General features: G+C 52.8%; 2 protein-coding genes across 2 annotated transcripts in view; both read right to left on the reverse strand.

Moving 5' to 3' along the window:
- Nucleotides 1-543: 543 nt before the first annotated feature.
- Nucleotides 544-11,585, reverse strand: LOC123030967 (claudin-16-like). The gene is made up of 6 exons (XM_044445324.1): nucleotides 11,553-11,585; nucleotides 8,596-8,718; nucleotides 7,319-7,421; nucleotides 5,812-5,976; nucleotides 4,506-4,697; nucleotides 544-878 (listed from the first exon to the last, which is right to left on the reverse strand). The coding sequence occupies exons 1-6, from the start codon at nucleotides 11,583-11,585 to the stop codon at nucleotides 544-546; spliced, it is 951 nt and encodes a 316-aa protein (XP_044301259.1).
- Nucleotides 11,586-17,442: 5,857 nt separating this feature from the next.
- CLDN19 (claudin 19) overlaps nucleotides 17,443-24,732 on the reverse strand; it is a 10,127-nt gene continuing 2,837 nt past the window's right edge. The window contains 5 exon segments of the mRNA XM_044445436.1: nucleotides 17,443-17,701; nucleotides 18,106-18,252; nucleotides 19,113-19,197; nucleotides 19,766-19,930; nucleotides 24,527-24,728. Coding sequence (XP_044301371.1) covers nucleotides 17,668-17,701; nucleotides 18,106-18,252; nucleotides 19,113-19,197; nucleotides 19,766-19,930; nucleotides 24,527-24,728 — 633 coding nt within the window. The 3' untranslated portion in view covers nucleotides 17,443-17,667.

The following is a 24,732-nucleotide window of genomic DNA, read 5'->3' on the forward strand; positions in this document are numbered from 1 at the left end:
CTCCTTGGAAGGCCAGATAGTGAAGAGGAAGCTCAAATACTTTGGCCACCTAATGAGAAGGAAGGACTCCCTGGAGAAGAGCTTGATGCTGGGAACAATAGATGGCAAAAGAAGAAGGGGGCGGCAGAGGATGAGGTGGCTGGATGGGGACACTGAAGCAGTCGGCGTGAGCTTAGCTGGACTCCGGGGGATGGTGAGGACAGGAAGGCCTGGAGGAATGTTGTCCATGGGGTTGTGATGGGTCGGACGCGACTTTGCAACTAGCAAGCAAGCAAGAATACATTTCAGCATAACAGGGAATGGGTGTCTCTACAGGGTTTGGCATCTGTCTGCTCGCTACAGACAGGGAACTTCAGTTCCTGAGCCTCCTCAGGCTTCTAACCATTGGACCAACTGTTCATCAGATAGAAAACTGTCCCCTGCCGCTGGCCAGCCAACCTCTCTGGGATCCGCTGCTCGGAATACCAGTGCCCTTCAGGGCCAGGAAGCGAGCAGGGAAAAGGACGGGAGTCATCCTAAAACTGTCCCAAGGCTGGGCAGGTGCTACAGGTGCAGTGCCAGGGCCTGGGACCACAGGGGTTCCTTGAATGATGCAGCGGAGCTGGAGGCAACGTCAGGAGCATGCAAGGGCAGCTGCCAAGAAAGCTTGGCAGGTCCCACAGCAAAGGCAGAATTAGGCAGAACCAGAGGCAAGCTGAGGTCAGAAAGCAGCAAGAGAAAGCAAGCCGGAAGCAAAACAGGGTCAGAGAGAACTCGCAGCAGGTACCTGCAAGGCATGGTCAGGCTGAAGCTGAAGGTCCCAGAAGCCAAGATGCCGCTGAGGACCAGCCCAGAAGCATCCCGCAGCCACAGGGAAGGCTTGGCACACTGCAGCCGAGCTGAGCAGGGCAGGGAAACCTTTAATAGACCCCAGCTGTGCCGGGATCACAGCGGCTCCTATCCCTGCACGTCCCCGCAGAAGTGCTCCTGATCCTGCATGCACTTGTAGGGTGCACACAACAGCTGTCACCAGCGGGGCTCTGTTGTGGCTTCACATCCTGACAGATTCCTCCTATATCTGCAAATGAGAGCCAGTGTGGCGCAGTGGTTCAGAGCATGGGACTGGGACTCAGGGGATCCGGGTTCGAGTCCCCGCTCAGCCATGGGGCCAACTGGGTGACTTTGGGCCAGTCATAGACTCTCAGCCCAGCCTACCTCGCAGGGTTGTTGTTGTGGGGATAAGACGGAGGAGGAGAATGATATATGCTGTCTTGAGCCCTTTGTAGGAAAAAGGCTGGACATACATTGGGGGAAAAAATTAAAGGACCTCTCGGGAACAGAAAGAGAGAAAGAGAAAGAAAGAGTACCCCAGAAAGAGACCTCTGTGCCAGAAACTGAGCCAGCGAAAGCAGGGGGCGCAGGCAGAGGAAGTGAAGTGCTTTCCAGAATGAAGCACCATTAAACTGAACTTAAAATGCTGGGATTGCTCCCTCCCTGTGTGTGTGTGTGTGTGTGTGTGTGTGTGTGTGCGCGCGCGCACGCGCCTGGCATGGGCAGTTGCGAGCTAGCAAGGGTATACGAACCAGGGTTGCTCATGGCCACTGGAATTTGCTGAACTTCATTCCAGAGCTCAGCTTGCTTTCCTTCTTCAAAGGGGGCAAGAAGAAACTACAGTGTAGAAACATAAATTTTAAAAAGTCAGCCATTTAAAGTGTGTTCTTCCCCCTGAAAGTGCAAAAAAGTGCGTTCTGAAATGCACACTTTAAAAAGGCACCACCATTTTTCGATCGTGCATTTTCCCAAGGGCCCTTCTGTGAACGCAGGCGCAAGCTCGGGACCTTGCGAACATGTTCGGAGAACACGTGCTCCCACACACGTCCCGAACGAGGGTCTTCTTGAGTGCCTTGTGCAATGAAGCAAAATTCTTGCGCCCCCCCCTTCTGCTGGGTCCAATCGAGGAATTTTGCCAGGCAAGCCCCTCCTCTCGCAAGTGGCCCTTGTGCGTTTCCACTCCTCTGCAAGGGATTCTCCCACATCCAAAGAACGAATCGCTAGGATTGTTCTTTGCGTCTGTCCTGACAGTCATTTTGGGGTGGGGGGGCAGTGCCTCCTCCAGGTGTGGGGGCCCTAGAGATGACAGGTGAGCAAGCAGAGAGCTTTGGGGAGAAAGAGCAAGACAACCGGGCTCCCGGGAATTGGCAGTTGGCGCCCGGCAGGGCTGTGGGTCCCCAAGGCTGACCCCAGGCAGAATGGGGATGGTGGAGGAGATTTTGCTGCCCCCGGCCTCAAACTGGCGCCCCACCAACGATGCTGCCAGCCGTGGGGTGAAGAAGGCACCCATCCGCAGGCTTCAAGGTGCACCTTGCCTCCCCTCCGAAGTCGGGATGTGGAGAAAGGGCTCCGCTCGTGGGCCAGGCATCCGTGGCTGCATCACACTCGGGAAGCGACCGCGTACATCTTGCAAGGGAAGGCCTGGGGCCGGTTTGGGGTGCGTTGAGGCCTCCTGGAGGGGGCAGCCTCTGCCTCAGAAAGTAAAAGAGAAACGTACATTCCGGCCCACGTATGCATCATTCACATGCGCTTGGATGTTTCGAATACATTCTCTTGCATTTGCCACAACAATCCTGTAAGGTAGGATGGTATCACTGCCACACCGGTGGGAGGGGTTGTCTCGTGCGGAGAGAGGGAGGGGAAGCCTTGCCTAGGGGCTTTTCAGCCTGGGGCTTTCTGATCCATAGCTCCACCTTCTGGCCAGGCGACTCTCCTAGACCCGAAGCACAGAGGGTGCTTTCCAATGGCCCTGCTTTTGCATTTTCAGAGGAAGACCTGACTCGTCTGGCCACGCCTCTTGCAAACCACCTGCCGTTTTATTTTGCATTAATGACTCTGTATTTTTCCTTACAGAATCAGTCAGAATCTTGTAGGTACAAAGGGGATTCGAATTTTCAGACCCCAGAAGGATGAGGGCGAACCTTCTGATTACTCAGATCTTTTCCGCATCAGGAGTAAAATCTGCTAGGAGAATGCCGTTTAGTGGGGAAAGCGCCTGCGGGAAAAAGGGGCTAGGGTTGCTTTCTTGTTTCAGACTGCAGCTTCGGCTGCTGCCTTGTGGAAAAAGCCAGTCTGGTGAAGCAAGCAGAGAGGCGGGCAAAAATTCAGGACCAGGTTCCAATCTCACCCAGCTGTGATTCACCGGTTGTCCCTGGACCAGTTGCTGTCCCTCAGCCTCACCTACCTCACAGGGTTGTTGTGAAGACAACACAGGAAGAGGGGGAATACTGGAGACAATCTAGAGATCCTTGGACAAAAGATGGGATAAGAAGGCATCATTCCCTCCATTTCTGATGTTCGGGCTTCGAGTGCCGTGGTTGATACATGGCGCCAAAAATCACATGGGATAGGGAATATCAACGGAGTTGGAGGAACTGCAAGCTTTGAAGATACACTCCCCGCAACCAAAAGAGCCCTTGGGGCGGGGGGGGGGGGGCTCAGAGCAGCTCCAAAAGGACAGTGCACATTATATTGGTGATTAGCTGTTACATGGAAAAGGGACCCTTGGAATGGGCTTCCAGGGGAGGTGGTTGAGGCCCCATCAGTGAGGGTGTTCAAGGATAGGCTGGGCATGCACATGGTGGGCATGTCATGAGCAGAGCCAGGGATCAGACTAGATGGCCCAGGAGGCCCCTTCTGACTCGCTCTGTTTCTATGTTTCTATGCTGGAAGAGGGTGAGTGGCTGGATTCCAGAGCAGCAATGCTCTATGCTGCAGAATTTTGTTGCAGTTTCCATTTAGGAAGAAAAGGCCCCAGAAACATAGAAGCTGAAGGGCCAGCCCTAGAGAGATGTCCAAAGATCACTTGGAATCCTGGAACAGTTGAGCTGGCAGGATCCAGTGAAGCCAACACTCTGCTCAACGCAGGACACCAAGTTCAAGCATCCACGTTGACCAGGGAGGCTGTTACACGGCTCCTCTGGACACCCCACGGACAACCGGCAGCTCTCCACCAGCTGCAATGCAGCCTGCAAGCCCCTGTCTCTGTCTGCAGCTGCCCAGCAACATTGGCTCCGGTGTCCCTCGCTGCCTTGCAGAAGAGGACTGGAAGCGGCAGGGAAATGTGCCAAGCGGTGCGGGAAAGAGCTCAGTAGGGTTTGCCAGTCTGTGGACAAATGGGGTCCGGGAGCAGAGGAGGGCGCGATGTCCGTGTGTGCTCCCTGTGAGACATTGATGTGGGGCACAGTGCAGGCGCGCACACACGTGCGAGAGTGGGGAGAAACGCCCCATCCTGCTGTTCCCCAGGGCCCCGTCCCTTGTGACCGAGAAGCCCCCCTACGCCTGCTTTCTGGAGGCAATGGGTGTGGTTTGCCCCACATCTGCGGGGTGGCTGGAGGTCCTGGTTCCTGGGTTCCCAATGCGGGCGGGAACGAGGGACCTGGAGCTGACCTGGGGGAGGAGGCTGGACATGCGTGGTTCTGCCCCCCAGCACCAGCACCAGCACCAGGATGGTCCTTGGCCCTGTCCGGACTGACCTGTGGCAGCGAAAAAGGAGCCAGTCAGGACAAGCGACGTCAGCAGGCACCCCGTGGAGCCGGCCATGGCCAGCCAGCAGGACCACCCGAAGTCGTAGTGGACGCCCAGGAAGACGCTGTGCAGCACCAGCCTGGCTCTCTCCCTGTAGACATCAGCGGCGTACCAGACGGAGCCCACCAGCCCGAGGATGCCTGGTGGGACGAGGGGGGGCGTCATCGGAGGCCCCGCCATTCCCGGTCTTGCTGCCACCCACTGTTTCCCAGGCACAGCCAGCAATGGGCAGACGAATGAACTGGGAAGGCTGGGAAATGCATGGCACGAAACCTCCGCAGAGGGAGGAAGCTTCCCCACATGTGAAGGATGGAGCCGGGCAGAGGAGATGCTGGGTGTCTTTGGCAGCCTTACGGCCCAGGCCCAGTTTAAGGTGCTGGGGGTGACCTATAAAGCCCTGAACGGCTTAGGGCCTGGTTACCTGAAGGAGCGTCTCCTTCCATATGTGCCTGCCCACACCTTAAGGTCCGGGGCAGAGGCCCTTCTCTGGGAGCCCTCCTTGAAGGAGAGCAGGAGGGCAGCTACCTGGAAAAGGGGCTTCTCTGTGGTGGCACCCCAGTTATGGAACATGCTCCCCAGAGAGGTTTGCCTGGGGCCATCACTTTATTCTTTTTGGCCCCAGGCCAAAACCTTTTTATTTTCCCAGTGTTTTAAGGCCTGACTGTTTTAATTGGGGTTTTATTGTTAGTTGAATTATTAGGATGCTGTGTTTTATTGTTTATTTTGTATTGTTAATCTGTCCTGAGACTTCAGTAATTGGACAGTTTAGAAAAGTTTAAAATAAATAAATATAAATTATGGCTAATAATAAAAGTCTAATAAAGAATTATCATGGCCAGAAGCAGGTGAGCCTCCCCTCTCCCTTCCCATCACCCTCCCATCTTCCTGTTATGGAGCCCAGTATCTTTCTCTCTCTCCCTTTTCAGTCCTATGCAGGGTGGGGCATCTGAACAACTCAATTGTGGGTTGTCGATGAATCATGTTTGCCACGGTGTGTGAACCCAGCTGTGCCAATAAACCATGGTTTGTTAGCCACGTGCAACCCACGGCTCAGCACCCACCCACAAACCATGGCTTCTCTTCACCAGTTCTCCATGATGAACAAACCACAGTTTCTAAGCATGGCCGGGTTCACACAAGAGCCTACGATTCAACTACAAGCCATGGTTCAGCGATAGCCCATATTCCACCCACGGTAGCTACCATTCTGTAGATTAGCAAAGCCAAACCTCCCAAGCTGGGGAGGACCCTTACTTCCAACTCCAAGCACGAAGCCTGATGACCCACGCATCTTCGTCTTGAGCTGCAGTTCATCCTTGAGAAGCTTGACACAGTCGAGTCCGGACACCAGCAGGACCAGAGCGAATCCAGAGAGGATGTCAGCGGTGATCAGCAATGCCCGCGTCACCACGATCTTCACTGAGGGAGGAGAGCAGAGCCAGCATGGGCGAAGGGCGGGCAGCTTCCCCTGCTATGCCATGGCTTCCTCTCTATCTGCCCGTGCCTATAAGGCAGTTTCCATCCAACGGTGCACTGTGTCTCGCCCAACCAACTTACAGACCTCCAGGCTGGGCTACATGTGTCGGGTGCATGCGCTCAGATGAGCTTCCCAGGCGCGCATGGGAGATGGAGGGCTTTGGTGGGCATGGCGGCTCAGGCTCGGAGGAGGGGGAGCGGATAGCAGACCCAGAGTTCTCACTCTGATATAGGAGTTGTGGAGATGAGCAGAGCCCCAGCTGCCCAAATCCTCCCAGTGAGCCAGCTCTGGATCAGAGCGCTTCAAGGAGAACCCCTGAGCCCCCTCCCACTCCTGATCGTGGGAAAGAGGCCGGTGGAGAACAGGGGAGCTCCCAGGGGAGGCTAGGGAGGAGTTCTCAGGGGGAGAACTTGGCACCCCTGGAGACGTGGGCAAGAGGGCCCGTCGAGGCACCCGCCAGCTAGACCGGTTAGGTGCTCGGTGGGAAGAACGTAGATGTGCTTGTCCCTCGAGCGAGCCCCCCTCCACAGACCGGCCCCAGGGGGTCATAAGCAAAGCTTTGGGTGAAGGGGGACAGGCGAGGGGTCAACTTTCCACGCATGTGTCACATTCAACCATGTGAAGACGCTGTTGCCGCAGGAGTAAAGACTTCTAACTGCTGAAGTGCCTGCCTCGTTTGGGAGGGGACGCCCAGCCAGCTGGCGACAACATGCAAATAAGTTGGGGGGCATGCAAATGGGTGCGGGAACGGTGCTTACTGGTTGCCGCTATTGGGTAAGACAAGGGTTAGTCCCTGAGCTGCTGCCGTCACAACGGCATCCCTGGAATAGAAAGGGAAGATGCTGGGGAGACTCAACCCCAGGGCGCCAGGCACTCTCTGGAGTTTCCAGCCCAATCTCTGCTACGTTGGGGGAGAGCTGGAGGGGCCGCTTCTCGGTGCACGCCTGGGCATGTGCCCTCCAGGACTAGCAGGCCCCCGGCTGACTGCAAGAGCTGGCCTCCCCATCTCCACCCTGCAAACCCCTCTTCAGCCAGGGCTACATCTCTGAGCGCTTTGCCCCGGGCCTGGCGCTTGTTCCAAAGCTACGTCCCAGGTCTGACACGGTTCTGCTCCGCCAGGCTCACATCCAGTGGCCAGTGAGAGCTTTTCGGCAGTCCAGGCGTGCGCAGAAACACTTCCCAGCCTTCTTTAGGGCCCTTGGGGGGCAATTTGGAGGGGGAGGCAGAAGTGGAGGAAGGCTAAGAATCCCAGTCTGAGTGCAGAATGGCCGGCGGGAAACTTACAGGGGTGTTCTGCCAAAATGGAATCAAACTGGTCACAGGTTTTGATGCCATCTTGCATGTTGGTGACACATTCCCTCCAAAGCCCCCGACATTTGTGGCTGACCTAGTGAGAAAAGGAGAAGGTTAGAGAGTCCAGGGTCTCCTGTCCCTGCTCTGAAAACACAAGAGGGAAAGATTTATGAAAACCCAAATGGAACCGGCTCTCCTGAGTCACAGTCCCGTGCTCTTAAGCACCACACCACACTGGCTCTCAGACACATGCACACCTCCATTTTGATAAATTGTTCCAAGTAACACACTGTGCAATTAGAAATATGAACTGAACCACTTAGTTTGTCTTTAAGGAAAGCACCGTCCAGGCTGAGAGTTCAGTTCTTGTGAGGGCTGAGAAACAATCCGCACTGTTTCTCACGAGGGGAAAATGCAACCGTCCTAGACTCCCAGTTTCTGAATGGAGCCATCCCGTTTCATAGCAGCCTGTGGCTGAGATCCAGAGACTGGAGAGAGACAAGACTAGAGGGCAGCTTGCTTTCCATCATGGAAGGCTCCTATTTCTTCCCAGCTGTATTTTGGGAGAACGGGGTCAGGAAGAGGTGATGGGGAAAGCCCCGAGGAGATGCTGGCAGGCGGGGTAGACTCTCAGCCTGCCCTCCAGGTGTTCTGGCTGGGGATGATGGGTGCTATACTCCAACACATCTGGGGCAGGGATATAACTAGGTCCCTAAAAGATTCCAGTTCCCAGAACATTGGCTCACTTGCTTGGACAGCCCGGTTGTCCCTAACAGGAGTTCCCTGGGACCCCACCATATTGGCTAGTAAGCTAAGAGGAAATTGGGATCAAGTCAAAGCTTATTTTGCTTAGCTCAGCTGCCGTTCTCCTTGAAAATCATCCCCTGCATGGCAATGAAGCAGAGAAAAAGCTTCCGTGGGCATGAAGGGTCCCACACGGCCTTGGGGAATATATCAGGTCCGTAGAAAATAGATTTAAAGCCAGGGGTCCCGTCTTGCTCAGAGGGCACCAGATGGAAGACGCTAGAGAAGTCAAAGGGTTGGAGCAGATATACAGCTTTTTTCTATATTCCTCAGAGGCCACAGTAACAGGTTCCCCTGGCTCCTTGGATCCTCGGCTCAACGGATCCACAAACGGACGAGTCTATAAACGCACCATTTACTAGCCTTCTCCAAAGGGATGCTTTCCAGGTGTGTGGAGCATTCTGGCTAGGGGAGGCCATTGAGCGCAAAAAATCGGAAGTCCGATTTTGCTCACTTATGCTCACCTCTAAACTGTCATCAGCATTAACCATCCAGCAGTCAGTCCAGGTAGCTACAACCAGGAAGAGGGTTGAAAGGAACGCCAAGCCAAAAGATGCCAGCTGCGAAACCGTTGCCATTGTGGAGAACTGAGGGATGCCAGCAAAAACACCGCCATTAAGCTCTGGGTGCATCCACCCATTCGTGCCCAAACACAGAAGTCCTTTTCCAAGGAGGGTTCTCAAGGTGGAAAAGCTCACAGAGAATCTTCCTGGCCAAATCTCCTGCAAGCAAGGCTCTATCTTGCCACGTGTCACCGGGGGACACCAGAACCCCCCTCCTTCCCAATCACTGATGATCACGAACCGTCAAACATATTGGTATCTTCGTGCTCTTTTAGATATTTAAACTTGCTGATTCAATTTCTCCAATAATTCCCATAAAGACAAATTTCACACTTTCCAATACCCATGAGTCAAATTCAGGATTCTATTATCTTTCCAGTTTTGGACGAAAGCTTGTCTAGCAGCCAAGCATAAAAAGAAATCAAATCTTTTTGCAAGTAGTTAATATTGAATTCATTAGTTAAATCATGTGCTGCTTGGGTTAAGATTAATTGGCGGATGGGTGATTTTGTTCATTGTATTTTCAAACTTTTCACGGAAGTGTCGAGCAAGTGGGCATCTCCACCGATGATGGAATGACATACCTCAAGCTCCGCCCCCTCCCCCTTCCCCGCAAATAAGGGAGAATTATTTTTAGTTATTCTTGTCAGCTGTACTGAAGTAAGATGCCATCCATAAATCTCTTTGATTGAACTGTTCCCTAGTATGGTCCAAGATTGGTTGTCATTTATTTCATCATTTAATTGGCAGTATCAAGGAGGCATGTATAGAAGTTCCAAACAATCCCAGGGTACATTTACATAGGAAGTTTTCTAGTTGTATGAGCTGCCTTCAGAAAAACTAGCTAGAAGATGTTTCTTCAATGAAACTTCAAAATCTGCTATGGCTTCTAGACAGAAGCCTACCCTTAGAAAATAAAATATATTTAAAATCAAGACTTGGTGGGCATGTCATGAGTGGCACCAGCTGGAGCCGGGGGTCAGACTAGATGGCCTGGGAGACCCCTTCTGACTCGCTCTGTTTCTATGTTTTATGTTTCTAAGACTTTTATGTTTGTTCTGCATGGATAAATTAAGAACAACTTTTAATAATCTAGGGGCTCTGGACTTGGCCTAATCATCATTTGGGCTTCCAGCTTAGCCATAATGAAAAAGAAAACTTTTCTTACAAAATAATTAAGCAAGAAACAATTAAAAGTTACATACTGAGACCTGTGAAGGAGCACCATGCAGAAAACTCCAGGACTTTGGCTTCTGTGATCCAGAGAAGTTTTAATGGATTAAAAGGAAAATAGCTGCAACAGAAGACAAGCAATTAAACTATTTGGCTTAGACCAGTGGAGGTGGGGAGAAAAGGGCCCCGCAAGTGAATTAATTAACCTGGAAGAGTTTAGAAAACATCCACCCTGCTCTGACTTCTGTCTGGTCCACAGAGTATTTTGCTGGCACAGAGATTTACAATTTTGCTTTCCACGATCTTTAATCTTAGCACTGACTGGAGAGTGTCCAGCAAAAGCACATCAAATGAGCAGGGATGGATCCTGGTACTGTTTTTCTCTGTGACATCTTTAATGTTCTGTCTCTGTGTCCCAGGAGACCGATGGAGATGCTTGTGGACGGCATGTGAGAACTTCTTAGCTGCTGAGTGCTAAGCTACTTAGAACATAGAAACATAGAAACAGAGTGCGTCAGAAGGGGTCTCCCGGGCCATCTAGTCTGACCCCTGGCTCCAGCCAGCTCTGCTCATAGAAACAGAGCGAGGCAGAAGGGGTCTCCCGGGCCATCTAGTCTGACCCCGGCTCCAGCCAGCTCCGCTCACGACATGCCCACCATGTGCATGTCCAGCCTATCCTTGAACACCCGCACCGATGGGGCCTCAACTTCTTCTTGCATCCTTCAAAGGTGACAGACAGTAGCATCTCTGCAGAACTGAGACCCATCGGTTCAGAGAAAGGATAGTGAGGAATACATATCCCATGTGCCATCAAGTCATCTCCAACTTATGGCAGCCCTAGGAATGAGAGCTCTCCAAATATTGCCCTGTTCTTTACAGCTGTTCTAAGTTCAAGGCTGTGGCTTCCTGGATGGAGTCCACCATCTCGTATCTGGTCGCCCTTTTCTTCTGCTTTCTACTTTCCCTCGCATGACTGTCTTCCCCAGGAGGTAGACCAGCAAGGATAAAACAAAAACAACAGAAGATCCAGGAACAGAAGTGCCTGCGTTTCTTAAGAACGCCTTTATCTCATGCATCTTCCAACCGGAAGGGGCAGTCAAATTCAACTCCAGTTGAAAGCTAAAGCACCATCAGACTGGCCCTGAAGTTGTGGATCCACAGAGCCAGCTCTTTCCAAACCCCCAAAGCTGAGATCCCCCCCCCATTATAGTTCTTTCTAAATTTGCAGCTGTGTGTGTAAATCAGCAGAGTCCCACACAGACACCCCCCGCCCCGAACACTGCCACAAACACAAATGTGAGGCAGTCCTTCTGAAAATACTCATTACATGCTCCACTCTGCCTCTTCCATAGAAAGGAGTTCGCCTCTGTTGGCACCGAGGGTTCCCAGCTTTGCCTGTGGTTTGGATTTTCAGGAACGGGAATCAAACAGCACCACGGAGAACTCGGAGCGCACCTGGACATGGCTCCACCAAGCAGCAGACAGTGAATGTGCCTTAAGTTGGAATTTAGCTTCCTTCAGGCTGGTTAGCCCCACCTCCACCCTGTCCAAAAGCCCCCTCTCTCGGAGGGGTCTGGTCTTCGTACCCTCACGCTGAGACATGCAGAGCAACCAGGCCCCGTGGGAGAACCAGCCCCTATTCTGCAGGAGCCTTCCTAGCAAGATCGCAAAAATGGAGAGCTTACCTTGAGGTTGGATGAGTCGGAGTCCCCAGGCATCGAGCTTGCAAAGCGAGCCAGCAGACGGAGCGAGGACGAGAACCCAGGAGCTCAGAAATGTGCGCTCCAAGTTTCTGAAAGCCATCAGTTTGGTCCAGGAAGGTCAGCTGGGATTGCAACAATTACCTGGAGTAGAGGGGGTGGCAACTGCCCCCCCCCCCTTGTTTAACAGCTAGCCAAATCACCTCTGGCTCAGACTTTATTCTCTCCCCACCCCCTCAACCATGTCAATTCAGCTTTGGGCTTTAGGGCCTGACCGTTTTCTTGCAATTAAAACAGCCACGGCTCAGGAAGCATGAACGGCACCCAAGGCAGGTGCTGGCATCTTCAGGAGCTTGGCAGGCGAGACCAGCCCAGCGGTCACCCCCAGCACGTCGATAGCCATCATCCCATCATCAAATGTTTCCAGAATAAGGAGTTCCAGCCCGTCTCCTCCAAGAAATCCGGGTGATTTTCTTTTCTTGTTGAATTTCTGGATCCCTGCTAGGAGAGCAGACCGTCCAGCTCAGCCATTCCAACTACAGCAACAGACTGGTAGGGCATCAGCCCAGGGCTTCTGGTTCTAGTAGTGTCAGGCCAGAATCATTGATTTTTCTCTCCTCTCCTCTCCTCTCCTCTCCTCTCCTCTCCTCTCCTCTGTTTCTGCTCTGCTCGTTACCCAAAAAGGGCTCCCAGAGTGGCTACCAAATGGCACAGTCCCTGCCTCAGATACACAATCCCAAGAGGCACAACACAAAAGGAAAGGGGGTGGGGAGGGAGGAGGAAAAACCCAGACACCGCTTATTCCTTTCAAAGTTCTTATGCATCTGCTTTCTGACAAGGGAGGGGGGAATAAGCACCCTGCAGCCATTCCATCTCTGGCCAATCTGTAGGGTCTGATTTGTCTCCCCGTTCCTGGGAATCACGAGGAGCAACTCAGTGGCCAGATCATTCAGGAGGCTCACAAGTCCAATATATAATTGATAACTCTCCGTTTGTCCTTAGTATGGGATATTCAGATGTGCATCAGTTCCTCAGCTATACAAACTCCTAAAGAAAGTGGAGTTTATTCCACGGAGTGCTATGCATTAGCCACTGTTTTTGATGGAGAGACCCAACCATTTTTATCCCATCCTCATGCGACTGACCGCCCCGGCACACGGGAACAAAGTTATGGGGATGTTTACAATCCATGATCTGTGCAGGAAAGTTGTCAGTTTAGTTGAAACTTCATTTCAAACAGCTTTGCGGGGAAGCTGAAGAGCAGACAGCCACCCGAGGAGACAGGGAATGACATGGCACGGAGCTACGAGGCAACAAAGATGAAAAGTGAACGACAGGGTTTCTAGGAAACACTGGATGCTATCGCTGTTTTTCATAAGGTTCTTGTTCCTCTGTATTTCATTTATATGAACTGCTTCCGCATGAGGAATCCATGATGCTTTTGGAGGAAAGGAGAGCTCAGGCAGGTGGAGAGCCGTATTGACCCTGGATTGCACTAGCCAAGCCTCCTTCCAGTCTCTAGCCTTGTTTCCCGTTGCCGTAAGTGGACGAGATCAATTATGGGGGCTGATGGGATTCTGTTTCCCCCACCAAAATATCTGAAGGCACTTGAGCTGGGTATATTCACCCCATTTGCACTCATTTTGGGGGTTTGGGGAACATTTCAAACCTCTGCGGTGTACTGACACTCGGCCCCTCTCCCCAGCCTCTTTTCTCTCTTTTAAAAAGCAACCAACCATCGCCTTCTGCCAAACATTTATGCATTTTTATACTGCCTATTAGCCAAGGCTCTTGTGTATTAAGAATGCACAAGCAGCAACAACTTAACGTAAGAGGATAAAAACCCAGCGATTGCAACCAGATCAGTGGTCCAGGAAAAATAAAATATTGAAACCAAAAGTGAGCTGTTAAAATAGTGGGGAAATCACAAGGTTTTCGCCTGGTGCCAGAAATAGTATCAAGTAGGGCACCTGGCACATGCCTCTGGGAGCTCGTGCCACAGCCAGGGTGCCACAACCAAAGAGACCCTGCTTCTGGTAGCTGTCCTCATTTCCCTTGAAGGGGCTTCCCAGAGAAGGACTCCCAAAGATGACCTCAGGGTCTGGGTAGGTACCTATGGGATGAAGCGTTCATTCAGATCGCCCAGCCCCAAGCTGTTTAGGTCTTCGCATGTTAATGCTAGCACACCGAATTGGGACCAGACTTCAACTGGCAGTCGGTGCAGCCGAAAGGGACTGGCAAAATATATTCTCATAAGCCGGTCCCCATTACCAGTCTTGCTGCCCTGTTTTGAATCTGAAGTATCTGTTGTCAAAGGTGGCCCCATGCCCAGCACATTGCAGTCCTCCGAACGAGAGGTTCCCAGAGCACGGGGAACTGTTCAGGCTGTGTTGTAGTTGATGTACTGCGCTTCTAGTGACAACTCTGGTTCCAGAGCATCCTTCAAAAGGCAGCCCTTCTCATTTACGGGGGATGCAACCACATCCAGCACAGGTTGAGTATCACCACATGAACAGATGAGCCACCCAGTGTCAGGTTGCTGTTCCGTAGCAGCTGACTCAAGAATTGCAGATGTCAAGGAGTAATTTCCCCATTACCCAACCTGCAAAAGATTTGTTAAATTGCTCTTGCTCTCCAGGTCGGTGGAGTGGGGGCACTTCTGCTCATGCAGAGCATAAGAAAGCAGATTCGTACTGTTCCCGTGAACGGTAGAGGCATTTTCTGTCTGAGAGACCATTCAAATAAAAACATCTGATAAAGCTGGAAAGCGGAAAGAAAGAACACCATGTCTGGCTTTTAAGTGCCCTGGACCTCGGCCAGGTAACTCAAAATGTTGAGATCTCTTTGGTAAGGCTGCAAAGATTGCTTTCTTGTCTGGAAAAATGATTTAGAAACAGCTCTGCCCCAAACAGAAGGACTTTTCTTCAAGAGCTGATAAGTTTAAACTTGTCCTACATCAAGATTTACTTTGATGGTCCAAAGAAACATGGTGCTGAAAACACGAGTCAGAAGCCAGGAAAACTATCCTAACTCAAGCTGGATTTTTGCTGTGAAACTTTGAAGTTTGATGAAGTATTGTTCTCTCTCAACTTTGCTTTCTTCACTTGCAATACAGGAAAAATAATGAAGCTTTTTGTGGTTTGTTATATTTCAAAGGCCCCAACCCGATTCATATTGAGACAGAAAACAGTCTGCCAGGACAAGCGAGCGACTGTATCATCAGTCACCACAAACACGGGTTCTTTTTAAACTGAACCATTTAAACCAATGACAGTACTTAATCCATAACATACGATCCCAATGCACGTACACAGCCAAATTCTGCTGAGGAGGACGTTCCAATATTTTTAACAGAAAAGCAACAAAATAAAATCCAGATGAAAGCGCTTCATTCCCAGAGGATGGGATCACAGATTTTCCTCTAAAACTGACAGAAGCATCACAACCAACTTTAGGACACAGTGGTAGGACAAGCTGCTCACTGAAAAAAACTGATACGAAGGGCACTGAGCTCTGGAATTCTCTCTTCAGGGGCTGAACCAGGGTTCTCGTGCAACGAGAAATATGTGTCTGAGCTGCAACATATCAGAGGGGCTTGAATGATCAAGTACTCCCTAAAAAATTTGGCTGCGTGGAAAAGCCACCCCGTTGGAAAAAAGTTCCTGCTTTTCCATGCTGATTCTCTATGTGGGGAAATATTCAGTTGTGCGATTCTGCACAACTGCAACCTGGGTGTAAACTTCTCCAAGGGGTGAGCACCAAGCCAGATCAGATGTGAGGCTCACAAGCCATCTCCCAAAGGACAGGCGGAACAGCAGCGCTCTGCGATCAGCTGGAATCAAATCGATTTAAAAAGCATCAGGGGACAAAGTGGGCCCTGACCATACAAACCTGCTCTAAGTGTAACTCAAGTGCCCCCCGAACTTGCAGCGGGTTTGCTGCTTTCCATAATTAGCCCCTCTGGGCCAGCATGTTTAACCCATCTCCTCCTCTTTCATGTCTTTTGGACTGGCACATGCAGGGAACGCTAATTAACCTAATCCGTCTGCACAATTAGGGGCTGGAGAGAAGGTGGTAATCCCCCCCCCCCCCCCCCCCCCCCCCATGGCTCTAGGTTTGGCTTGTGCCTCACTTGGGACTAATTGCGTCTGACTGCTGAAGTTCAAGCAGTTTCAAAACTTTCTGCAAGACTGAGCACAGAGCAGTTGTGCGAAGCTCTGCAACAAACCACTGAAAATGCGGACGTGCGGTCAGAACCAGGGTGCGTTCAGCCCCCTTTCCCTTTGTGGGGTGGCGGGGAGCATCTCCAGTCAGTGTGTGCGATTCCCCGAGCGCTCCCCATCTTTCTTTCTAGCCGAGCGTTCGTTACTGTGCTGTTGGGTCACCCCCAAGCTGTTCGAGGGGATTCAATTCTCCAGCCTCCCCTCCCTCATTTCTTTCTCCCCATTTCGTGATTTTATAGACATTTCTTCCCTTGAAGTCAGGTGGGAGGTGGTTGGACTTCTGGGCCATTTCCCACTGGAATATAAACCTGATGTGATAACATGCACACAGCGCTCCGAGTCCTTGGCAGCAACATTTTGGACTAAGTCCACATTCGCCTCCTCCATGGCTGGTCCCATAGCTCGCTATTCTAGGGAACGACCCTTTGCGTTCATGTTGGCCATGAATCAGACTTGCATTTCTGCAGTGCATCTGGAGCTAACTGGAGGCACCCATTCTTACGACACTTCTTGGCCAGGATCCTACCTGATTTTGCTTTCCATCTGAAGATTATTTTGAGCATCTCAGTCTAGAAAGAAGAGTATGTGCCTGGTACTAAATTATTGGAGCCCAAGGAAATAGAATCTGCCACTACCTCCTTTTCTTCCCCATCTATTTGCCAGGACATGAGAGGACCGGATGCCATGATCTTCATCTTCTTAATGTTGAGTTTCAAGCCAACTTTTGCACTCTCCCCTTTCACCCACATCAAGAGGCTCTTTAGTTCCTCTTCACTTTCTGCCATTAGAGTGGTATCATCTGCATATCTGAGGTTGTTGGTATTTCTCCTGGCAATCTTAATTCCAGCTTGCGATTCATCCAGCCCCGCCTTTTTCAGGATGTGCTTTGCATATAAGTTAAATAGGCAGGGCGACAATATATAGTCTTGCTGTACTCCTTTCCCAATTTTGAACCAATCAGTGGTTCCATATCTAGTCCTTGACCCGCATGCAGGTTTCTCAAGAGACAAATAAGATGGTCTGGTACTCCCATCTCTTTAAGAATTGCCACGATTTGTTGTGATCCATACAATCAAAGGCTTTAGCATAGTCAATGAAGCAGAAGCAGATGTTTCTCTGGAACTCCCTCGCTTTCTCCATGATCGGCGTATGTTGGCAATTTGATCTCGAGTTCCACTGCAAAACTCCACAAAAGACTCAGGACTAAGTACGTTGCACTCGGATGACATTCCAGCTTCGTTGCCATTTCTTTTGTTATTGGGCATTTTCACCTGGAAAACTAAGTTACTGGTTAGGAGGCAGTGGAGCAGGTTTACGGCTCCAAGCTTCCTCACCCTGCTGCTAAACTCGCACCTGTGCCGACTTCATGGGCACACCTGTTACCTTGATGTGTTGCCCCAGGGACTGAGATGCTTCAGCGCAAGGGCTCCTCATGCTTGGTCAGATGGTCTCCTCCACAAGCCCGTCTCCTCCTCCTCAGAAATGCACTTCATCCGATCAGGACAAAGCATTCAGCAAAACAAGAAAGGCAGCCCAGAACCCCATAGGAGTGAGGAGAGAGGAATACCACCGAGTTTAGAAAAGTGGAAACAAAAATACTTTAATAAGACATATTTTAGTACAAAACATTACAAACAAAGTGGTGTTTCTTTTTATTCAGAGACATCTAACAAGATAGACAATGCCATGGAAGAAGTTAATGAATGCTGACAAGACTAGTAGCTCTCAATTTTCAGTTTTGTATTTGAGCTAGATTTCTTGTTTTGTTGCTCAATACAGAAAATAGATCTCGGGGCGCAATGTTTGGGTCGTTGTTACAGTCATTTTGGTCTCTCGGCAGGGAAAGCAACAGCACCATGCATCTCCCCGTGATGGTATTAAACAGATTGCTCTCCCCGTTTTGCATTGGGTCTGAAAAATCAAGGGAAAAAAGAGGGCCGTTAGTTTCCTGCCCGTGAATGGGGTGGTGGTGAGCACACGCACAAACATTTGCACGCATCCATCCGCATGGAGCTTTTGCAAAGCTTGGGAGTGGGTGACGACGACAAAGGTTGCTTAGCACGGAAAGTGAGAAAGTAAAAAAAGGACACCCTGAGAAAAAGGATCCTAGAGCTGGAGGGGGTGTCTTGTCCAACCTGCTTGCCCGATGCAGGAGATCCTGAACTAAGCACCTGCAGCACAGAAATCATGGTGCTGCTGAATGTCCAGCCCGCAGGGGCTGGGAGAGGCAGTTTGGTCCTTCCATTCCACGGACATGCAAAGAATGACGATCCCTCTGGCTTCCCTCAAGCGGGGACCACACAGTTCAGACGTACTCTCTCGCTGCTGAAGGCTGGGATTGCCGGTAGTATTGCTGGCCCCGTTCTCCCGGTTTGGGGCAGGAGCAGGAGAGGAAGGAACCTCCCAGAAGGATCAGGCTGGCGGAGGACCATCCTACAAACAGAGCGGGTCCAAATTCGTACCTAGGACAAACCGCAAGATCGATGAGGGCAGGCAGTGGAGAAAGCAAAGTTCTCGGGCCTTCCAGGAATGTTTCTTATTGGAAGGGATTTTGCTGGCGGATTTTCCTGAACTCAGCCATCCTGTTGGTGTCTGATAGGCCCGGACACGATGCTCAACCTCTGGTGCTTTCCACCAAGTGCCAGCCCCTCGAGAGGCTTGGAGGGTGACAACTAAGGGAGGGCCTTTGCAGTGGTGGCACCCCATTTTTGGAACAGCCTCCCTGCTGAGGCCTGCCTGACACCAAATTTGCCATCTTTTTGGCTCCAGGTCAAGACAGCCCTCTTCGCAGAGGCCTTTAAAGATCTCCTTGGTTAGCCAGTGCCTGAGGGAAATATCTTGGCTATTCTTCTTGCTGGATCTTTTAATGGTATTTTTAATCTGTTTTACATTGATCTTAAATTATTTAAACACTTTTAAGAGTTGACAGTCCAGTAGGAAGCTGCAGTGCTGGCTGAAAACCTGACAATACAAGGTGTGGTGAACTGGTTTGCTCTCAAGTGTTTGAGACTTGAGAAATCTGGGTTTTAGTCCTCACTCCACCATGAAGCTCACTGGGTGACTTTGGGTCTGTCACTCACTCACCCGAACCTACCTTGCAGGGCTGTTGTTGTGAGGGTAAAACAGACTGGAGTGGGACTGTGTAAGCCCCCTTGGATTCCCCACAAGAGGAGAGGAGGTTGGAAAATGCAATGGAATCATCCTCATCCCATGGGGAAGATTAATAGCCGGACAGGGTTTATGATTTCCAGAAAAAAACACCCCGGAAGCAGTTCCCCACAAGCCTGCCTCTAGCGCAGGCCATGCCCTCCCTTCTCTTCACCTGGCATTAACCGGCGTGCTGGGGTTGAAGAATTCATACGTCACTCGTGCAGCGTACCAGGAAACCGCGGTCATCGCGCACAGACCTGGGGACAGAGGAGCAAAACCGAGCCGTCCAGCTGGCAGCAGGGAACAGCCGGGGCTTCAGACGAGCAGCGCACTCTGTGTCCGCTTCAAAGCCACCCCTCCCTCCCGGAGTGGCTCTCAAACGTGACGAGCAAAGCGCATCCACCTCCAGCAATGCAAAGCCTCCGTGTAGTTTGTCTCAGCGCCAAGAAATGCCAGTGACGGTCGGAAGCAAGCGGCCAGTGACGTTAGACTTTCAGGTAAGTGAAGCGAGTACCTTTCAGGTAAGTGAAGCGACTACCTCTGCAGCCTGATCTATCCTAGAACATCCCCATCTCCTGGCACGCAGTTCTGCCCCCCCCCCATGCCTCCCCCAGCTGTCCAGAGCACGCTGATTCCTGATTCTTTGTCCACCTTAAAAGCAGGCTCCGTTTCCTCTGTGCTGAACAGAGTGAGATCTTTGCCCCGCACGGGTATGTCCGGAACGAGCGCTCCCCGGCACTTCTCCGCTGAGAAATAATGCGCACCTCACGTTTTGCGGAACATCTCCGCTTCCGAACGACGTCCAGGCCGCAGCCTTCGGCTTACCTGCCAGCAGGAAGAAGACGCCCCCCAAAACCGCGATCCAGCTCTTGGCGATGGGGTTCTCCTCCCCAACCTTGGTGCACTCCATCCCAACGACGCTGACAATGATCCCCACGAAGCCCAGGAGGAGGGAGACCACCATGAGGGCCCGCGACGTCTGGATGTGCACTGCAGGGCGAGAAGGCAGGCGAGGTCTGGCCAATGCGCCAGGAAGAGCGGAAAGATGCCTCTGCTTCTTGAGCGATGCGCGCCCGGGATGCCGGCCATGCGCCCTTCGGGTGTCTGTCTGCACGCATTGCCCTGAGGGTTCTGGAGCCCATGACACAGACGCTGTGGTCACTTTGGCCCCGAAGGGCTCAGCCGTGCCCCCGGGCAGCCACCCTGGGCTCAATCCTGCCTGTGTGAGGTCCTGGGGCAGCACCAGGGCTCCCTCCTCTGGCCAGAGACCAGAATAGCAGCCCTGGTGGTTGCAGGACTGGTCCACAGTCACTCGCAGCCACCTGGATGTCACGAGCACCACCTGGGAGCCCCGAGGGAGGAGCTATATAACGACAGGGTCTTCCCTTCAGACACGGCCTCAGCGATGTGGGTGGCTGGGTATCAGGTCCAGGCAGCTGGCATGATATCCAGGCCCATTCCAAATCGTAGTCTGGCATTCCAGAGGTCAAGACAGGTAACAGAAGTGCAAGGTAAGTCAATCCAAATAGAGCAGAGGAGTCAATGCTGGTCAGGAGTAAAACGCCGGAGAGACAAGCCAAAGAGAAGCGGACACCTGGGACTGGGGCAGGAAAAGCCAGGCATGGTCCAGAAGCAGAGTGTCCAGAGTCCCCCAGAGGCACAGAGACCACCAACACCCATTTTTGCTGAGGCCCCATCTAAAGAGAAGAGCCGGTTCTTATATAGCTCCTCCCTCAGGGCTCCCAGGTGGTGCTCGTGACATCCAGGTGGCTGCGAGTGACTGTGGACCAGTCCTGCGACCACCAGGGCTGCTATTCTGGTCTCTGGCCAGAGGAGGGAGCCCTGGTGCTGCCCCAGGACCTCACAGCCCAGTGGCCCCGGATGCACAGGATGGATTGTCAGTGGGGACCTTCGCCCATCCGTCCTCCTGCTGGCCCTGGAGGGCAGGGCAGGCCAAAGGGAGCAGGGCTGCTGCTTCCCGCGATCTCATGAGCCATCCGGCTCTGGCTGGAGGGCAGGGAGGGCAGCTGGAATGAGCTGAATACCAGCGTGGACAGAGCAAGCCCTGCCCCAGCTTGGCCGGCAGCTCATCAAGGGGGTGCACGGCCGTGACCTGGGGAGGCGCCCCCACCTGGCTCGCCCCACTGGGCATCACAAGGAGCAAGGGCCATGCATTCAGCTTGGCCTCCTCCTGGGTCTCCCCGAGAGGAGGCCCAGAGGGATGCACCCCCCGTGCCCCCTCCCCACCCCCGATCCTGGCAGTGCAGGGCAAGGGGCCAGTCAGCATCACTTGCTCTCAGGGGAACAAGGGTGAGTGGCGCCTTTCCGCTGGCGCTGCCAAAGGGAGCTGGGCTGGGGAGCCACCCTGCCCACCCAAGCCGTGCGCTGCGGGACGGGCTCCCCCCCACCCCATTACCACTTGCGAGAAGCCCTGAAAGGGGAGGCTTGCTTCCCTCTTCTCCAGGATGCGAAGCCCAGCGGCTCCTTCCCAGCTGCCCCGAGAGCCATTCTGGCCGTCTTGGAAGCGCTGGTGGGCAAGACCGCTGGGCCGCGCGTCTGCCATGGGGTGCAGGGCTGAGAGCCTCCCCACCCCCCGCACAGGGGCTGCATGGACGGAAGGTGGCAGAGCCTAGAACGCTCCCCTCCCCGCTGCTCCAGGCACTGCGTGGAAACCCTTCTTGCGTCCTCCCAGAGGACTCGGCGACCTTTCGGCCCTGCGCACTCTCCTGGTCTGGCTGGCACTCTAGGCCACCCCCACCCCCAGCCCCACGTGTGTTGTGCAAACCCAGTCAGTGACCCATAACCACCCGCACAAAAGGGAGCCCCTCCTCGACCCAGGCTCCTCGCGCGGACGGAGCGGCAAAGGCGCCTTAACCCGTGAAAAGGTTCTCTGGCCCCCAGACAAGAGGGAAGGGGAGAACGAAGGAAGCACCAGAAAGTGGGAGAAAAGGGACCACCTGAAAATAGGGGTGTCCTTCACTTCCGGCTTGGATCCTGCCCTCTTCTCGCATGCCTTCTCCAAGAGATTACCCAGAAGGAAGGTGCTCTGGAGGGGATGAGGGTCCCGACCTCTGCCCCGCATCCACAACCAGTGCCAAGGCAGGATTTGCTTGTGGAAACTGCGAGGATCTTCACCTCACTTTCCCAAAGGGTCTGGGTGTCATTGCCTGCTGCACCGAGGCCTCAACAGGGGCCAGCCACATGGCAAGGCGTGTTGCAGAAGTACCAAAAACCCGGTGGGAGAGAAACCTCCCCAACCCGGGAACGATCCCCTTGTAGCAACGTTTTGCTGTCTGCCCCGCTGGGGCCCCCAAGACTGGGAGGGTGGATGGTGGAGACCGGGGCTCCTTGCTGCTATGGACTCTGACCTTGCCAGGAAACCTCCGTGGATGAATGGCATGGATTTCTCATCGAAGTGTGAAATGTGTCGATGTGGTTATGGAACTTTTTCTGTGTGTTTTTACAATTCCTTTAAGAATGCTTTGTCTTATTATTGTTAGCTGCCTTGAGAGCCATTTTGGATGAGAAAGCAGAATAGACATAAATAAATAAAAAATCAAGGTTTGGATGCGGTATGAATTGTGTCACGCTCTCAGAGGGGGGTGGGATGGGAAACGAACATCTGGCAATGTTTCTGTAGTTACCACTATTAGTGTTGTTGCTTTTACATTTATACCCTGCTTTTCTTTCTCTTGCAAGGAATCCAAAGCAGCTTACAAGACTTGCCTCCTCTCCATTTTATCCTCAAAACAACCCTGTGAGGTAGGTCACTGGCCCAAAGTCACCCACTGAACTTCATGGGGATGCAAACCCCCCAAAATGCCTCTAGTTTTAAAGCAATATCTGCCATCCATGGTTTTTGGCCAATAGTTATATTAAAAATATGTATTTACTTTCTTCCTTCCACCTGGTTTGGGCCAGTTTTATTGATGTGCTTTTATCTGAACCAATGGAATAAAGAAATATAGTCTCAGGAGGTTGAGAAAATAGTAACTAAAACTACTTTTTTTTTTCAGTGCTGGGAGACTTTGCCTCTTTACTCCATCGGATCAATTTTGAAGGTTCGACATCAATCGATCTAGCTGGTGCCACACCTTCATCATCATGATTAATTTAGGAAAGCCGTCACAGGTTTAGAAAGTGGCAAGCCATTATCCCACAAACCAGATCCACCCTGTTTGCCATCAGTACCTTTTAATGCTAGAGAAAGACTATCCTTTAATCACCGTGTTGGGTATAGGGGACGGGGCAACGCTCTCTGAAGAGGGTCCTCTTATCCCAAGGACAGGCAGTACAAACCAAGACCTCCTCGGAGAACTGCAGGACTGATTGGCAAGGATTTCTGACCCCCACCATTAATCACAGCAAGAATCAAATGATCCTCACCCCAGCGAAAAAGGATGCTAAACTTAAGAAAATGCTAGATAATCAGGGGTGAGCTTTTGTGCAGACGAACTGCGAACTCCCTTCAGTTCCGCTGCTGAAAGCAAACTGCCCAGAATTCTTTTCCGCCCGGCTGCGGTCCGTTTGCAGGCGACAAGCACGTTTTAAAAAAGTTTCCCCAATCAGAACAGCTCAGTCGATCCAACATGCCCCAAACCTGCCGCACTCTCTCTGCTGCTCCCTCAGAAGCCGACGCCGGTGCGATTCTCGGTCCTTTTGCGTATGGTCAAGCTTTGTACAGAACCACAACGGCTGGACTTGAGAGCGGTCCAGGAACAAACTCCAGCGGGAAAACTTTCCTGGAAGCTCTTGCCTTATGTCCGCTCCTCTGAAAGCCAACACGGAGGATCTCTCTCCGTCCCTCCCTCCGTCCCTCCCTCTTTTCTCTCTCTTTTCTCTCTCTTTTCTCTCTCTTTTCTCTACATACTGTGCCAGCCCACCTCAGCCTGGTCCGCTCATGCTGCGCTGGGCTGGAATTCCCAGCATCCCCGGCCAGCCTGGCCCATGCTTGGTGGGAACTTGAGTCCAACACACCTGGAAGGCACCAGAAGCATTTCCAGGCATCGCTCCCCCGCGTCCCCCGACGCGCCGCCCAGGGACCCTCCAGCCACTGCAGTCCCGCTCCGCCGTCTGGCCTGCGGGCGGCTCTTTAGTTCCCCCCAAAGCCCAGAGGGGCAGAGTCCTCACCGCAGGAAAACTCCCTCACCGGGATAAGGACCAGGGCGGAGTTATAGTCCCGGTGACCCAGCAAGCCACGTCGGGACTCCATTTGGTGGCACCACGTCGGGACTCCATTTGCGCAAAAGCTTGGGGGGGGGTCACCTCCAGCACCCCTCCGGAGGGGAACTCGCCACGGTCTGGAGCGTACAATCGAAACCTGAGGGTCAGGGGAGGCCAGGTAAATCGCGGAGGAAAGGAGGGGAGCTGGCTCAAAAGTGGGGGCGGAGCAGCCCCGCCGACGCCTTGGGCTTTCGGGGCGCTTCGGGAAACGAGCGCGCCTCTGAGCAGGTGCAGGGAAGGGGAAGCGCAGGGACTCTCGGAGAGGGTCCGGGGCCCAGGGACGCCCCCCCCCCCCGGAGCAGCCGGCGCCGCCCCGCCCCCCCCCCCCCCCCCCGACCGCGCCCCGGCCGCGCCCGGACGCACCGTCGAGCGAGAGCAGCGACTCGTGCAGCTTGCACTGCACCTGCCCGGTGCTCTGCGAGGCGCAGCTCATCCACAGCCCCTCGTACAGCCCCACGGCCGTGATGATGGCGTCGCCGGCGTACGAGCTCTGCTTCCACTGCGGCAGCGCCGCCGCGCACACGGCGCCCACCCAGCCGGCCAGCGCCAGGAAGTAGCCCGCCAGCTGC

Source organism: Varanus komodoensis, unplaced genomic scaffold (genome assembly GCF_004798865.1).
Source record: "Varanus komodoensis strain SLA01 unplaced genomic scaffold, ASM479886v1 scaffold48, whole genome shotgun sequence".
Classification (NCBI taxonomy): domain Eukaryota; kingdom Metazoa; phylum Chordata; class Lepidosauria; order Squamata; family Varanidae; genus Varanus; species Varanus komodoensis.